General features: G+C 35.4%; 1 protein-coding gene across 1 annotated transcript in view; it reads left to right on the top strand.

Moving 5' to 3' along the window:
* Positions 1–15173, top strand: part of CPNE8 (copine 8) — a 92411-nt gene that overhangs the window by 62766 nt on the left and 14472 nt on the right. Inside the window, exons 12-16 of the mRNA XM_048964766.1 lie at positions 1213–1266; positions 3352–3413; positions 13057–13103; positions 13860–14041; positions 14871–14998. Coding sequence (XP_048820723.1) covers positions 1213–1266; positions 3352–3413; positions 13057–13103; positions 13860–14041; positions 14871–14998 — 473 coding nt within the window. The remainder of the gene's footprint in view (positions 1–1212; positions 1267–3351; positions 3414–13056; positions 13104–13859; positions 14042–14870; positions 14999–15173) is intronic.

The following is a 15173-nucleotide window of genomic DNA, read 5'->3' on the forward strand; positions in this document are numbered from 1 at the left end:
GTTATTTAGGATTTTTTAGGCTGACAGAGGGCACCTGTGTGTTACACAGTAAAAGGTTTGAAGAATACTCACCAGATAGCAGTGTGGCAAACTGAAGAGAGAGAGTCATTCTTATTTAGTCTGCTTGGGAAGTTCTCCAATGATATTTATATCTTTCTGATTTGCATTTCACAGCTGTTCTATGTTGTGCAAGGAATGTAAGGTTGGGGGTGAATTTTTGGAAGAGGCTTTGCTACTTTTCCCATTTTCAGGAATTACTGTTACAATATTTTTTAGCAATTAAGTAGCTGCGATTTCATTTGGGAATGCTTTAATTCCTTGTCATTCATGGAATATCTGTGCATAGTTTACAGTGGAATTTGGCAGTAAGAAGAATTTGAGTTTTCCTGGATGTATAGGAGATAGCTGATAAACATAATTAACAAAATAATATTTTGCTTCCAATTCTGTGTGCAATAATGAACAGGAGTACATTTTTCTGTGCATTTAGTGAAACTGTCTGAGACTTTCCTTCAGGTATTGAGAAGGGAAACAATCTTTTTTTAAAATGCCTGCAGTGGGAGATTGTATGAATGTGGGTTCAAGATATTTAAGAGAATGATTTAATACTTTCCAGTTCTGTGAAGATTCTTGTGCACTGAGAGTGCACTGTGTTTGCCAGTCAGGTGGTGGTCTGTGCCAGATTTTATGAAATAACAAGCTAGTTTTGAGACTGTATGACCTCGGCCTTTCTTTCATTGCAATTGCCATACCTGTCATTGCACCAAATAGAAAAACTAGGGGTAGGACAGCTCCCATTTTTCACAGATAACACTGTGAAGATGGAAGCAGATTAATGGAAGAGGTGCATTGTAAGACAAAGAAGTGATGACCCAGAACACAGGAACACTAGAATCAGAAGTACAGAAAAATGCAAAATTTTGTGTAAATTCAAAGCCACTGTGCACTCAGTTGTAATGAACACTCACCTCTGTTGTTTCAGTCCCTTATTTGTTGAATATCAGTAACAACACTGCCTTACCCAGCACTGTAAAAATAAATCACTGGTTTTGAAATCCGTGTGTAGCCCAGCCTTGAGGTGCATAAGTAGAAAGCACACTGAATAAATTTAGATTCTGCAGATTCTGTTTTGTGCACTGAAAATGTCTTCACAATTATCTTTGTGTTTAATAAAAAATGACTGTGCTTTAATACTTTTGTCTGTGTTTCTAGGTAATAAATCCAAAGAAAAAAGGAAAAAAGAAAAAGTATATTAACTCTGGAACAGTAAGTAGATATAATTTGTAATATTACTGAACACTTTTCTCTTGAAATACAAAGTAGTTGACTTGACATATAACAGAGTTGGAATAGAACCATCTGTGAAAGCTACAACAATAAACTATTTACTGTACTACAGCATTTATTTTCAGATGTGTTTATGTTTTTTTTTTAAAGTTGTTTTTAAGTGTGCTGTTAAGTTGCCAATGATTTTAAAAATGAGTTACACCAAAGCTGGAGGCAGATTCTTGAAATTATTTGATTGGACACTATTAGATTTTGTCTGAAACATATTTGCATTTTTGAAAGTTGATTTTATGTTTAAATTTAACTGCTCACGTAGCATCAATAAAAGCTACTAAGTCACACCCTTCATGCTAAAGCAGGAAGAGTCATAAATTTTTATTGCCAACAGCACTTTGTAAGTCCATCTTGAAAATTCTGTTAAGGCTATTTTGGGATGAGAATTTAATGTCCTTTTATTCATATTCTGTTATGAACCATTTGTTAGCAACACAGATAATTCCCTTCAGCATTTTCACATCTTCTGAGTTCTGGCAGCCATAATACTCAGAGCATCTACGAGAAAATGAAGATAAATGTTGAAGAACTGTATACTGGAAAATCAAAACAGATTTTAGATACGTTCTTTTGAAAATTCAGCATGGAGTTTTTTTTTCTTTGCTCATGGAAAGTCCCAGTCAAGCCAGGAGGACTAATTTCACTCTGAAATATATAGCTTTGAAGAAACGATTTGTCAGTCTCTCATTCTTGTATAAGTCTGTTCATCACTAGGAAAACTATCACTTATTTTGTACCTCTGTTTTAAAATGTAAAAAGTAGTTTGTGAAAATTTACCCTGCCAGATCTGATAAATTTCTTAAATTTATTTATTTATTTATTTTGCTAATTAAAGTCTTAGAATATAGTTTTTTCAGGCTGTCTGTACCTGAAAGAACGTTTTTTACTCATGTTGGGCAGGCAGAATCAACTGTGGATTTTTTATTTTTTGTCTCAAATTAATAGGAAATTTACAAGTGGCTCAGTGTTAGTAATTTTCTTTCCTTTTTTCTTCTTTACTGATGTTTTTTATAATTGCTTTTATGTTGACTCCATTTTGTCCCGTTTGCCCTCCTATGTGCAGCCTTCCTTTAACCTTCCGTGAATAGTCGCTTTCCTGTATGTTTACCTATAGTTTTGTTTTTACTTCTTTCCATCATTCACCCAAGGTATTTGGTGTCCTGACAAATTTCTCCATTTCCAAACCGTCTAAGATCATCATTCTCACTAATGGAAAGTTGCCTTCTGGAAAAAAAAAAAATTAGCAAAGTGGATGTAGGTCATTGATTGCTATCTCATGCTATTTTAAAGAAATACACTGATAGAGTAGCCATTTCCATTCATTACTACTTAGGAGGTCATTTTAAGCTTTTGGACAGCATATGGACAGCGTAATTTGTAAATAAAGCAAAAATAATATGGAGTGAATTCTTTGCCTCATGAACCTTTATGAAAATCTTCAATGCCAGATCTTTTCCACTTGATTTAAAATTTCTGCAACTTGAGCACTCAAAATGCCACATTTTAAGCTGCTGCTTATGTTGAGGACTCCCAAAATTCCTGAATGATCAAAACCGATTGCGAAAAAATTTCTCACCTCCTCATTTTTCTATATGTTCCACTTTAAAGATTTTTCTATATTCATATGTATGTGTGTGTATCAGTACCCAGTACAATTGCTAACATGGGAAATGGCATAAATAATAGTAGTTGAGTTCTTTAAGCAGAACTGAAGTACTCGGTAAGTACTTCAAAAAGAATAAGCGTAGTTTGCCTGCCCTGGAAAGTGATCTTTCATCCATTATCTTTCACTTTAAAAAAAAATAAGAAACCACCCACACTGAAACAGACTAAACAAAACAACCACCAAAAAAAAATCGTAGCAGACTTCCAAACTTGTTTCTTCCCTTTCAAAAACTGGTTTCTGAAACGGTTACATTTTTTTTTACCTCCAAAAACATTGTGGATGTGTCTCCATTTGTTTATTTGGGAAATGACAGTTCACATCTGTCTCTTTTTATTTGCTTTCAGGTTACACTGCTTTCCTTCCTAATTGAAACAGAAGTTTCATTCCTTGACTATATTAAAGGCGGGTATGTGATAGTCAACAAAGTTTTCCTCTTTTCACAATCTCATTGTAATTCACTAATAATTTGTATTTGTACATTGCATATGATGACTCCAGGTTATTACTGTAAGAACTGTATCGTTTCCTCATGCAGAAACTGTATTTTCTTAAGTTATTCATGTCATTTAAGTTATGGAACTTCATGTGTACTGTTGGGATAGGTAATGGTACAAAAATAATGATGTTGAGTCTGATCAACCAGTGAAAATGGAATTAACTGAAAGGGAATTATATATGTACTATTAAATTAGTAAGATGCTGTTTTATTTCTTTTGACTACAGTGATCTTTGATTTATTTATGATTGGCATTTATTTAGAGCCTTTCCCCATCAAAGGCATTTTTTCAATACTAATTATGTAAAGTTTATAACATTTTAATTTCTCATTTATTGTCATTCCGAAAGGGAAGAAGAGATAGAAGGAAATGGCTTACCCTAGAATATACCTGGCAATGGGATCAAATTTCAGGAATTCTCAATTCTTAACCTCTGTACCAGAAAGTGATATTCTCTAGAAGAAAACAGAAATAATTTACTACACATTTTTAGACACTTTTTGAGGCATACTGCCTATTTTTCTATAGCTATTTTAGATTACTATTTATCTTTCGAGGAACAAATTACCAGCTTTTTTTTTTTCTGGCAGTCTTCAACCAGGCTTCAGCTGAAATACAAAGAATGTCTGTGTTGTGTTTTGCCATTAGCAATACACTGCTTCATCTTTGTTTCCAGTCATGGTAATCCTACAGACGATAATGTGTTTAAGATTTATTCCTAACTCATTTATCACTGTAGTTTGTTTTGTTAAGATGATGCCACCAGTTATATTCTAGTTACAGAGGAACTGTCAGTCCATTATTTTTAAGGTTTTTAGAAATACAGCTGGAAATTATACACTATATCAAACTCATAACTGGTAGAGGGAATGGATCACTGCTAAGAAGTGGTCAATATTGTTGACCTAAGTCATGTGCTGCAGCAGAGAGTAATTTTTTTTTTCTCTCTCAAGGAGTAACAAATTCTTTGATGTTTAAATTCTCCCATAAAGTTAAATTTCAAAGTCGGGATATCCAAATTTATTGCTGTTTGTTCTTCAGTGAATAAAATTCAGTATTTTTACTAAGGGTCATAGTGTCTTATGTATGTCAAAACACAGTGCCTTTTGGCTCATTTAAGTTTAAATGCAATTAGAGCATTTTCATGGATAGTTCTTGCAAATGTGAGTGCTTAAGATTTTAAGCATGGATGTAGATGTGTTCTCTTTAAAATTGTTACTCATATCTTTGGAGAATTTTTTCTTCTTTTTCTTTTCTTTCTACTGGTCCCTTCCAATCCAAACCACTTTATGATTCCATGAACAAGGCAAACATTGCAGGCCCAGAGATGGTGAACAGGTTTAGCTAAGAATCCAAAACTTCAGGGAAATCTGTGGTGATGAGGAAAATCAAGATCTGGATAGAAAGTCAAACCGTAGATAAGGGTCAGGATCAGTTCCAGTGACTGTCAGGTGGGCCTATGCTGAGAATTCAAGGAGGTGAAGCTATGAAGTCAGTCTGTGGGCATAGCTGAGCTGGAGTTCTGTGTTCCTCTGACATCAACTCAGACTTCAGACTTAAATGGGGCTCCTGTGCCCATGAGGGTGTGGTCAGAGGGCTGAGATGAGGCTGGTTAGGGTCACTAAGGATCACTTTTTACTATCCTCAGAGTGCCTGCATTTTGTTCCTGGATGCTTTTGGACAAAGAAATGATCTAGGTCTTCTAGAGTTGCAGTCATTGCCATCAGTTCAGTTATGTGGAAACACTTATGATGGAAAACTTATAATCTCTTTGTTTCCACTCTTCAGATCCTCCTGTTTCTCCTCAAAGTGGGTTCAATTCATTTGTTGTCAGAATCTGTTCAGTTTTATATCTCAATTTGGAAAGACAAGAAAAGAGTGCATACATGTGTAATCTTTTCAGATTAAGTTATCATATTTCCCACGGAGTTGTTTACAATGCTAGTTACATATCTGTATTCCGTAGATGATTAATATAAATTCTGAATACAAATAATACTACTGTAATTCATATTGATATTTTGTGTTTTCTCTCTAAGTGCAAAGCAAAGAAGTCTTGCAATATTAATAATTACTAGTTTTGAAGATTATCCCTCTTTTTTGATAAAAGAATAGAATATAATTCAGTAGACTACTCTGCTTAAAAGTCTGAGCATTAATCATAATCATTTAATTATTTTATCTAAATCTTGTTTAGTGATTCATACATCTGTTTCTAAGCACATGCCAGTGAAAAATCTGAAGGCTTTTTTTAATAAAATGTTACCTTTTCTTCTAACACCTATAATTTTCTTCTTTGAAAACATAACCAGGAGACTGAGTTTCACAACCATTTTCTTTGATCCTGTCTTTCTCTTACTTCATCTCATTTAATTCTACTGCACATCAGTTTCAGTCCAGTTAACAAATTTTGGAGGAAGAGTGACTTGAAGTTGTCCTCATTTATCAGTCTGTTTTCCCAACAAGTATGTCCCCCATAATTTTTTTTGTTTTCCTTCCATTTAGTTAGATAAGGGGAAGCAAACAGTGATTCTGCAGGAGGCACAATATTGGCTCTTCTATGAATGGATGCTTATGAAATATTTCATGTTCAGAACTTTATTGTAATTGATTTGAAGTGTCTAGAATGAACACTGATTTAAGGGAAAGCTTGACAGCGCTAATTGTAATTAATTCGGATTGCTGTATTGATTTGATTTGTATTTTGAATCTGCACATTTTTAATTAGAATTTTTCATTATAAATATAATTGGTGACTTTTTCAAAAAGCCATAAAAAATGACATAGAAATTTGTTCATACATTCTAATTTATTTTTATGTAATAACGCTGAATTTTATAGTAGTATGGTAGGAAAGAGATGGATGTCTCTTTGTACCTGTTGTGCATCAAGTAGCATCATCTTAGTTGCTAGCTTTTCCTTGTATCTTGATGCTTAATCACCTGTTACGACACTGACCTTCCTATGTTTAAGGTAGGGTAGTTTGTGCTAAAAATTAACGTATATTTCAAAAGTGGTTTTCTCCTTCCACTTACTAGCATGTTTTCCTATAAAAATCACCTCCCAGTATATGAATAAGCCAGGAATGTGTGGGTTATTGCCTTGAAGAGGAATTCATTTTGAATAATCGTGCTTTGTAGGAATGACTGTGGAACACTTAACAGAGTGTTTTATTTTATTTTGTGCATATAGAATCAAAGAGTCACATAATGGCATGAGTTGGATGGGACCTCAAAGATCATCTTGTTAGATTGCCCGTGCCTTAGACAGGGTTATCCCCCACCAGCTCAGGCTGTGCAAGGCCCCGTCCAACCGAGACCTGAACACCTCCAGGGATGGAGCATCCACAGTTTCTCTGGGCAGCTGCACCAGTCCTCACCACACCCTGAGTGACCCCCTAATACCTATCCTGAGTCTCCCCTCTTCTAGTTTTAAACCATTCCCCTTGTCCTAACACTATCAAATTTTAATGTAGAGTAGTTGGCTCTGTCTTACCTGGAAATGAGACCAGGAGCCATAAAGCTGCAAGCCTTAGTGGACAGAAAGAACATCTCTGTGCAAAACTTTCCATACTTTTCAGACTTTCTAGATGTCTTAGAATAGTGTGTGGCACTTTAGATGTTTGTAAATCATGAAAATTTCAGGAACGATGTCCTCTTTCAACCTACAAGTGTTCAGTCATCTTTTCTGTTCCAGATTAGTGGAAAAATAAGGGGAAATGTTTCTGCACCATTGTGTTAAAACTTGCCTTCATAAATGCTTTCAGATATGAACATGTACATATTTTTTGGATTGTAAGGGCTTTCATTTTTAACTGAGCTATACTGAATCACTGAAGGTCACAAAAGGAAATTTAGAACTGCTATTATGACAGCTATTTTCATCCAACCAGTAGATTATATGTAATGGCATACACATTTGATGTACTGAGGAAACTTAGTTGAAATACAGCTATGAAGCAAGGGCTGTCATAGCTATGCACTGTAGAGACTTAACCATGTATGTTGTATCCTTGGAGAATAATTAGGAGTAATAAAGCTATATCGGAGGAGGATCTTGTGAAACTTTTACGAAGAAAATGCTGTTTGTTTTGATGCTGCATTTGCAAAGAGGCGATTAAAAAAATACTGTTGCTGGAGGCTTTTTACAATAAATAGCATAGATGATACAGCCCCTTGTTAGTGTTAGTTACTGCACTAGATTCAGTTATAGACTGCTGCACAGTAAGTGATTCTCAAACCTCCACCAACTGCCCCCTGCTATCAGACCAGCTGGTTTTCACTCTGAAGATGCAGAGGAAATTCATTCTTCCTTCCAGTGTACTGTTAAAAAAAAACCTCACACTGTCAAGCCTGGTCAACAGCTACATCCAGGTTTAGCTCGTTCCTGCGTGTGTATCAATTCTGATTGAAAGAAGATAGTTTTACCTTGCTCTCCTGAAGTCACAAACTGTCTGCTCTGTGGTGAAGGTTACTGCTGCTGGTAAGATGCTTTTGTAACTGATAGTGATGATATAGCATGAGTTCACCCTGAGAAGTCATGTCTTCCTCTAGCAGTTCTGAGTCCACAAGGCATGTTGCTGTGCTTGGATGTTCTATCTGAGCCCTCCCCTGAGTCAGGACACTCAGTGACCCAGCCTGCCTAGCCTAGCAGTGCTTACTGCCTAGCAGTGTTCTGGCAGCTTTTATGCACAGCTTTGTGACCTTACAACCTCCCTTGAAGCTGTGGGTATCATGAGCTTCTCATCCAGCTCCATGGGGAATGTGCATCTGGCAAAGCAGAAAAACAACCTCAGCAAATGAATTTCCTGATCAGAAAAACCTTACTTTTGAAAAATCTGGGGAACTAGAAATATTTTAACAGCAAAAAATTCTTGACCCTTAGCCTTAAGTACTTTGTCTCTCCCATTTATCTGGGCCTTCTTGCCACTCCCAGTAGGAAATTCTGCTTGTCTTTCTGTTCTGTGTTCTTTAAGTATTTCATAGAATCATAGAATCATTTGAGTTGGAAGAGATCTTCAGAGGTCATCTAGTCCAACTCCTCTGCAATGAACAGGGCGCCTACAGCTAGATCAGGTTGCTCAGAGCATGGTCTAGCCTGGTCTTGAATGTCTCCAGGGATGGGGCATCTACCACCTCTCTGGGCAGCCTGTTCCAGTGCCTCGGAAAACAACTCAAAGCACAACTTGGTGCAGCAAGCTTCACTAGCAGCCACATCCAGAACAGGCCACCTCCTCCCCTGCCTTCATCCAGCTCTGCATCTTACAAAACTTGTCCTTATACAAAATGGTGCATTCTGTAATTGAATAACGCTGCACATCATTGTGCCTAAACAGAGTGTGGCTTTAACATAAATTTCAGCATAGTTAGATTGCAGTAAGTTTTCTGTGGTTTGTAAATACAGAATTATTTTCTTGCATATTGGAATTTTCTGTAGCTTAGTACTGTGCAGATTCTGTGCTTCTCTAAACTAAAATCTAACCTATGTTATGCAGCTAAGTTTGGAAAAGTTCCTGTATGTGAGGTATTTGGATTCCATATTGCATCTTACGTGCGTTACTGTGGCATTTTGAAATATTAGAGATACATACAGGAATAACAGTAAAGCATTCATGTGTTGCTCTGTAAAAGAGATTTTTTGCTTTTCAGGATTTCCTAGGTATGGATATTTACCTTATGCTTGCTTTGTGTGTTGAGAACCTCTGTTTTTCTTCCACATTTGGTCTTGCATTGAAGTATGGTTCTAGCTTAGTGACTGGTTCATTTATTTTCTGATGCTCTACATACAGGTAGGACACAAATCATACTGTTTATTTTTTGTGTGTGTAATTTTGAGCACTGTTCAGAAAATGACTTTCTGGCTGTTTAGAGTAAGACTATATGTCCCTTCTTGAGAACATTCAGTTAATCCTGAAAACACCCCAGATTTCACTTCCACTTTCACATAATATTTGCTTAGTTTTCCTCAGCATCATAACGAACTGCTCTGTGTATAAAAGTCTAAAGATTGTCTACCAGTTCATTTATTTTCACAAGTTAAGCACGAAGGTAGTTCAGCATATCCCTCCTTATTAATCATTATGCAGATAGGTGATTTTACTGCAGTGTTTTTTCATAGTTCAGATACTGCTCTAAGCTTTGAGAGCTTTTGTATAAACGAGCAGTAAAGGATCTTAAATAAAGCTTCCACTTTCTTGGCATGTTTCAAAATATAGTTATTTAATCATGCATCTAAGTTTGTCTTGAAGACTATGATTTCAGATGCTTGTTAAAATTTTAGGCATCCACACTGAATTAATTGTTTTTTTTCAGCTATTGTCCCTTACATAAGATTTTATGTTACTGTTGATGAACATGTCATTACTATGTTAATAACAGCAGTAACATAACAGTGGATAGAACCTAAATGTTATTCTGTTGAAAAGAAATTAAACATGGTAGAAATAAAAACAGGGCAGTTGTCTGACTTGTCAGATATATTCATTACTTTTAATTTGTTTCCAGAATAACATGTATTACTGTGAAAGCATTTCTTAAAATATCATTCACATTAATTTTCTAGTCATCTAACTTGACTTCCAGATTAGTTGTGTCTGATGTTTCCACAACACACAGCTTCTAAATTAGCCTTCCCAAATTAGTTTTTTTTTAATTATGGGCAGGTTTGTTTTTTTTTTAAGTCCTGAGGAGCAGTAAGGAAATTAATACCATTTCAAATTAATCTTTCACGCAAAATACGTGTTCACATTAGTGCAGCTGCTTTTAGAAATATTTTCTGCTGTGGTACTTACTTGAAGTTAAATTGTTTGAACTTCAGATACCCAGTTTTCTACTCAAAAAAAGATTTAATTATGTTTTGATAATTTTGACTACAAGGGTTGATATTCATTTCATACCTTTCTGTAGTTTGTCATTCCTTTTGCTGTAGGACATTAGTGCCTTGTGTGACCTAGTTTCCCATGTCTCTTTTCCACAAGATCATACTTAGAGGGACATTTCAAGTATGTTATATATGAATGTATAAAACGGTCATTGAAAACACAGGGCAATCAGTGCATGTTTGTTCTAAGTGAGTTTATTCCAGCTTCCCCAGTCCACTGTAAGGCATGAATAATACTGTGTGGTTATGAGTCCATAATGCAATGTGACACTTGCATTAAGAGTGGGATCTAGTTGCCTGAAAATGGCATTTAATGCCATTTTAGATTCCTCAAATTTTCCATGGTGTAGTGAGGTTATAAAATAACAGTAGAAACTTGTTGGAAACTGAATTCTAATCTGTGTATGCGTCTGTGTAACTGTTGTAAGATCAAGTAAGTGATTTAACTTCTGTTGTAGAAAGGTAGACATCTGCTTTGATCTTATTTTATGCCGTCATTTTTACGGTTGTCGAATTGGCACATGCAGTAATAAACATACTCTTCTTCTTAGAGAAAAACTGTAGTCCAGATTATTGTGGATGGTAATAAATGGGTGAGGGATTTTTTCCAGTTCAACAGCTGAATTTCTCTTATCTAGAGCAATATGCATTTAACACAGGCATATCAGCTTTTGGTATACTTCTGAAACCGCTGTTGTCAGTCACTACTTTTAGTTACATTAAATGTGATTTTGTTTTGTAATTAGATGTATTTCAGATATTTTTTCTTTTGTTACCCATTTTCCTTTTAAAGATTTTTTTACTTTGCTTTCTCATTTCTGTTGTACATTCAGGATGTGCATAACTGTTACAAGTTGAGTCAGGAAAACTGATGCAGAAAATGAGTTTACAAACACATGTTGCTGCTTCCGCAGGGGAAGAATTGTTTGAAGTTTTCCCAGTTATGTGTTCTTCATCCAGCTGAAGGATTTCTGTTCTTGGTATGCAGGTTGTAATGGTTTTAAGAGTTTTGTTTTAGTCTTCAAACACTGCACCACAGTAAAGCTCTTAAAATCTAAGTATAGGGAGATGACTGTCCAAAACCAGCTTTGTTTAGCAGTGCTAATAAGAACTCTAAACATAAAACTAGAGAAAGTACTGTATCAGTCTTTTGTTGTTGGTTGATTTTCCTATCCTGTTAATGGCTGAGGAAGACAGCCATACTGCATACTGCAGAGATAGTGATAACAAGTAGCTGACATGCACTTCTTACAGTGTTTATTCTTGTAACTAACTGATGATGTGGAAGTATGGTTTGGCTAATAAACCACAAGGACTAACATTCAGGCATCGACCAACCAAAATCTGACTTGTCATACCGTTAACAATAGTGTATTTTGGATGAAAGTGCACAAAGCAGAATGCAGAATTACCAGCCGGATGCATATCTCATAAATCATAGGTCTCAGAACTCTTCAGTCTGCAGCAGCTTTCACTGTTCTTCATTCAAGTCCATTTTGATGCATTTTTAAACGTATTTAGGGCTGACAGTATTCCAGGGAACCACAAGGCTCTTCTTAATACTGTGGTTGCTGGTTGGGTTTTGCTGCCTTTTAGAGATGGTGTCCACTCATGCCTAGCTTAGTTTGTGTAGGCCTTGGTCAGTGTAATAAAATGATTCCATGTGATTTTATGTGTGAACCTATGTTTTCATGTCATAATAGCATTTTCTCTGGGTGATAAGGTTATTTGAGCAGTAAATCTTCTACTGTAAGGTCAGGTGTCAGGTCTTGATATTTGATCTAAGTGTGCATGAGTTAAATTTGTACAATAACTTTTAAAGAGCTGTAATCTTTGGCAGTTTGGTCAATAAATTCACAGTGGTGCACATTGAGAGGCAGAAATTTGAAGGACTGTGTAAAAGACTTTGTCTGAGTAAAAAGTCAATTTTTGGATTCATCCAAACTCTTCTGCCTGATTAGAGTCTTACCAGTTCAGATATTATCTGAGAATGACAGCATTTTGTGCTGAAGGAAGTTACAGGATTGCATTAATTGGATTGTCACTCCATAAGTCCATTAGTGACTACTTTTTCTGACAATAATGGTACGCTGACAATTGATTCATGCACAGTAATGGCTTTACTTAGCTACTGCTCAAATTGCTAATTTTTATATTCCCATTCCCAGATTTTACTTTTATCTTCCACAATTTTCCTTGATAGTAAAGGAAAGTACTCCTAAAAGTATTAAATTAAAATTCTTAAAATATTATGTTCCCATGAATGATGCCAAAAACTTTGCTGTCTGCTCCAAAGATTTTATGTATAGCATGATTTCTAATGCATTCTGACTGAATACATGGTTTTAGTGTTAAGAGCAGATCAGTAGAACCCTTATTGTCTTGTCAGTTTCTTTCCTTGTCAAAAGAAAAATCAGTATTACTGTTGAAAATAATAATACATGGAGATCATAATAATCTAAATGTAGAATTGGGATTTTTCATAAGCAGTGAAAAAGGAGGGATGGAATAAAGTACATGTTTTCAGTACCACTGAAATGGTATTTTCAATGTGCATTACCTGAATTAGAAAGTAAGATTTCCTGCATTTTGTCCAAAAACATTACTATGTATCGTTTATTTTCCACATAGCAGTAAAGCTAATAGTAAGAGCTGTATTTGTTCATTTTGCAGAACACAAATCAACTTCACAGTAGCTATTGACTTCACAGCCTCAAATGGTAAGAATAAAAATAAGCTTCTATATTCTCGTGCTGTGCTTAGTTTTAAGACACTTTAAAAACACTTTTTAGAAGTGTTTATGTGTGTGTACTATGTCAGGATTCTGCTTATCTACTTTGTATTACGAATTATTTGTTTACCTGGCACCACCTGAAGTCAGCTGAGCAACAACAGACTAGAAACCAATTCCTGTACAGAAATGCTGGACAAACAGCATATAGAAATTTTCTATTAAAAAAATACATACTGAATTGCATAAATAGGAGCAACTTGCAGTTGTTTACATACTTTGTAATTTTTTTGTGTCCATTCATTATTGCTGTGAGCAAATTGGCTAAATTGGAAGACTCCATTGAGAAGTACAAATCAGAGGAGTTTCAAGTAGAGTGAGGCTGAAGAATGGTGAAACAGGAAAGTTTTGATTTTCCTGCAGAATTGTTTTCAGAATCTTGTAATACATTAGTAAATTTCATGATAGGAGTGTGTATTACACTACAAAAGTGACACAAATTCTCAGTTGAAGTCACAATCTCTTGCTATCATTTCGTTGGTGAGAAAGCTTACAGGTCCTAGTATTAACCTATTAAAGATGTACTAAGAATGTTGCATTGTTACCTGTTTTAACCACAGTTACATTTGTAGGAAATAGGTTTGTTTCCTTTTCAATTTCTTCTTTCCTAGATTTCTGTCATTTTTAAGAGAGAAAATCTGGGAGTGATTCAGTTGTAAAGTAAACCTGACTCTTGCTTCAACAGGTAACCCTTCACAACCTACTTCACTGCACTATATGAATCCCTATCAGCTGAATGCATATGGCATGGCACTGAAAGCAGTAGGTGAAATTATTCAGGACTATGATAGTGATAAAATGTTCCCAGCTCTAGGTTTTGGAGCTAGACTGCCTCCAGATGGAAGAGTATCGCATGAATTTGCACTGGTAAGCAAATATATAAAAATTTATTTAAATTTCTTACCACAACCTAATTTGGGGGAGGAAGGGTTGTCTTTTGTAGTTAATAGGAAAAGTAATTACAGAAAATGTTCGAATTCTTAGGTCTAAAAGACTCGTTTCAAAATTTCTCATCGTAGTGAAATGGCTGACAGACATCCAGAGTCCCTGTAGGCCAAAAATAGTAATAAAGAAACCTCATCAATAGCAGCATGAGAAACAAAAATACTTCAGTTTGAAGCTAATCTTACCTTGATATGTAATTGAATCATGACCCAATTTTTTTTTAATTATTGTTGTTGTTCTCTGTAACCTGTCTTTTACAGGCTGCTGGTTTAGAGGTGTCTAGAGGTAACTAGAGTTACCTTAGTGGAGTATAGGATGAGATTCCAGGAATAAATCTGAGATCTTGTACACATGCCAGTTAAATTACAAAACTAAAATCTGACTGGAAATTATTGAGCCAGAACTGGTGCTCCTAAATGTGACTCTAGTTTATCATTTGTCCTGTAATTTGTACCTTAAATGCACACCAAGAAACGCCTTTTACTGTTTAATGTAAGGACTACTTAATTCCATTTATGTTTGGGAACCTGTTTCAGTGATCCAGACTGCATACAGTACAAGGCTGCAAAAACTTCTTCCCTAGGCAGCTAGCAGTCAGAACCAACCATGGCACTTACTTTGGATATTGGTAGCAAACTTTGAATAGATTCTTAAATTTTGTTAAAAATGTGCACTAGATAGTATTCACTAAAATGCATCACTTCTGCTTCATAACTATTTTTAGAGATTAATCCCTTCTTATTTTCTTTAGAATGGAAACCCTCAAAATCCATACTGCCATGGCATTGATGGTGTAATGGAGGCATATTATAGAAGTCTAAAATCAGTCCAGCTTTACGGACCAACAAACTTTGCCCCTGTAATTAATCATGTAGCCAGGTAAGCATAACGAGTACTTTGCAGAAACTTTTTATTTTCAGTACAACTATTGCACTATTAATGATCAACAGTTACATGATGCTAAAACATAGAAAAATGTATTTACAATGTGGTTTTTTTCACTCATTCTAACATGATTGACTTATACTTGTTAGTAGATCTGAATACTGTGTGC

The sequence above is a fragment of the Lagopus muta genome, chromosome 1 (genome assembly GCF_023343835.1).
Source record: "Lagopus muta isolate bLagMut1 chromosome 1, bLagMut1 primary, whole genome shotgun sequence".
NCBI lineage: Eukaryota > Metazoa > Chordata > Aves > Galliformes > Phasianidae > Lagopus > Lagopus muta.